At 37.9% G+C, this 2,500-nt stretch overlaps 1 protein-coding gene across 1 annotated transcript in view; it reads left to right on the top strand.

The window, feature by feature from the left end:
* c5 (complement component 5) overlaps positions 1-2,500 on the top strand; it is a 79,832-nt gene that overhangs the window by 28,410 nt on the left and 48,922 nt on the right. Inside the window, exon 18 of the mRNA XM_076270979.1 lies at positions 1,237-1,330. Within this exon, the coding sequence (XP_076127094.1) occupies positions 1,237-1,330 (94 nt within the window). The remainder of the gene's footprint in view (positions 1-1,236; positions 1,331-2,500) is intronic.

Raw genomic sequence — 2,500 nt, 5'->3', positions numbered from 1 at the left:
TTTATACACAATATGTTCTCCTTATGCTAATACCACAGGTCATTTAAACTGTACACACAGGGGTTAAAGGGTGGAGGGAGGTGGAGGCCACCTCAGATAAATTAATAAATATATTCTTTCATACCAAAAATATAGCGCGATGATATTGTTAAAATAAATGGTGAGTTAATTTTACGCATGTACAGAGGTGACCACAAAGCTAGCGATTCTTGTCCAAAATGTATTGCTACACCACGATACTCAATATGTTGTCCAACAGTGACTCATTTTTCCCCTTTGCACCAACACTGGATATTAGGGTTCCCCCACCTGCCAAATCCCCCTTTAACCACTACACACACAATATGTTCTACTCGTACTAATACTACAGGTGTTTTGAAATTGCTTACACAGTTAATGTGGGATTGGGCTTATTGTGTGAAGTCAAGTAAGATTTAAGATGACATCATATTTCTATATCGAAATGAAACGCTGCAATCAAAAGTCTATTTTTCAAAATGTCAACTGAAAATCAAGCACAAAGTATATTTGGAAAAGTAGCCTTGTGGCATGTGTGGGATATTACTTTCTATATTATATTGGTTTAAAGTTGCACTATGAGTTCTGTCTGTGTGTGTGTGTGTCTGTGTCTGTATATTATATTGGTTTAAAGTTGCACTATGAGATCCTGCATGACGTCACTTCTGTTGACCTTCAAAGTGAATACCAAACAAAACAGGGCAAGCTCGCCCCTCCCCCCATGCAGGCTACTACCGGTGCATCATTTTATCATTGATTCCAGAGCCGTATATATGGCTCTGATTGATTCCAATGGGAAACACAGCCAGTAGCCACACATTACATCTAGTTATTAATTCACAGGACATTCTATCCTTTTACTAACGGTTATAAAAAAACTTCTACCTCTTATGACGTCAACTGACTCTTTTGGAGGGGAGGGGGAGTTTTAAGTGAGTGCTGAAAATAACAAACTTTTTCATCTTATATTCTGTCTTTAGGTATCAAAATACATTCAAAACAATATATAGACTTGTCAAATGTGTCTTTCCCCTAATTATTTTGTGTTTATCATAATTACAAAATTAACCTGACATATACACTTTAATGTCATGAACTCAAGTGGTCAGGGAGCAAAATGAATTGATATATTTTAAAAAAAAAAGGTAAAAAACACCATGCTACATGTGTGTGGTGTCAATCTGTGTGTGTGTGTGTGTGTCTGTATGTGGTTTACAGAGATGGAAGCCCTGTTTGAAGATAGCCTCCCCATGCAGATCCGGAGCTATTTCCCTGAGAGTTGGCTTTGGGAGGAGCACCAAGTCCCAGAGGGGTAAAGGCAGCTCGACATGCTTGGCCATCCCAAGACCCTTCCTCTTGTTTTAACATTTAGGACCCATCCCAAGACCCTTCCTCTTGTTTTAAAGTTAAAAGTTTAAAAGTTTAAAAGTTCCTAATGTCTCGTTTTAAATGTTAGGGCCTTCGGTAGTCTACCAATGAAGTGTGGAGATACCTTGAGCCTCGTAAATGGTGTAAAACAGTGATTTATTTGCATGGCTAGCCCGATGCCGAAGCACCACAATTGAAAAAGCTGTTGGTAGCATCGGCTAACTAGCGCCAGATTTTGGAGTGCAGGGGACAAGCCGAGATGGGCTATGAGACATACGTTCACACTCGGTATCATGTTTCAACACACTTTAGGTCAATATCACACCGGAATTCTCCTTTAACATTTAGGACCCATCCCAAGACCCTTCCTCTTGTTTTAACATTTAGGACCCATCCCAAGACCCTTCCTCTTATTGTTTTAACATTTAGGACCCATCCCAAGACCCTTCCTCTTATTGTTTTACTATAAATAGATTTGGTTCGTGAAGTGGTATAAGTGAGTGATATAGTTTTAATGTGATGATGAGGTTGTGATATGGTTATGGTGTTGTTGTGATATAGTTGTTATGGTAACATTTAACTTGACAGGAGAGTTAATAACACATTCATAGCAGCTGTCATAAACGGCACATAAAGCATTCATGACTGTTTCATTAGACATGACTCAACATTCATACCAATCCTTTCATGAATGTGAAAGACAGAACGATGACAACTTGTCAAAATAAAAGTCCAAAATTGTATTTGTGTAACCTGGATACCATTAATTTAATTTCTCCAGCCTTTGTAAATATTTCATGAATATCATATGAAGTCTACATCAAATGTCACTTTACTATACAAGTTGTGAAGTTTTCATAATCACTGTGTTCAACACTGGGAGGTAAACTAGCCTACATTCAGCTGACCCATATTTGTGTAACCTGGAACACTTGGACATTCCCAGTAGTAAAAGATGAGAAATCATCTGCAAAGGTTACATCATAAAACAAATACATTTTTTATGGAACAAAAATTATTTTCTTGATCATGTTCTGTCTTTTTGGCACTGGAATAGTCAACTGACTCAGATGTGACGTGATCAGGTAAGAGGTTTGGAACAAAACAAAAACGG

Source organism: Alosa pseudoharengus, unplaced genomic scaffold, assembly GCF_046254945.1.
Source record: "Alosa pseudoharengus isolate Yale_2024_CS ecotype anadromous, Long Island Sound unplaced genomic scaffold, YU_APseudo_1.1 YU_APseudo_1.1_scf_6, whole genome shotgun sequence".
NCBI lineage: Eukaryota > Metazoa > Chordata > Actinopteri > Clupeiformes > Clupeidae > Alosa > Alosa pseudoharengus.
Note: the sequence above shows the minus strand (reverse complement) of the source record. Positions and strands in the feature narration are given on the sequence as shown.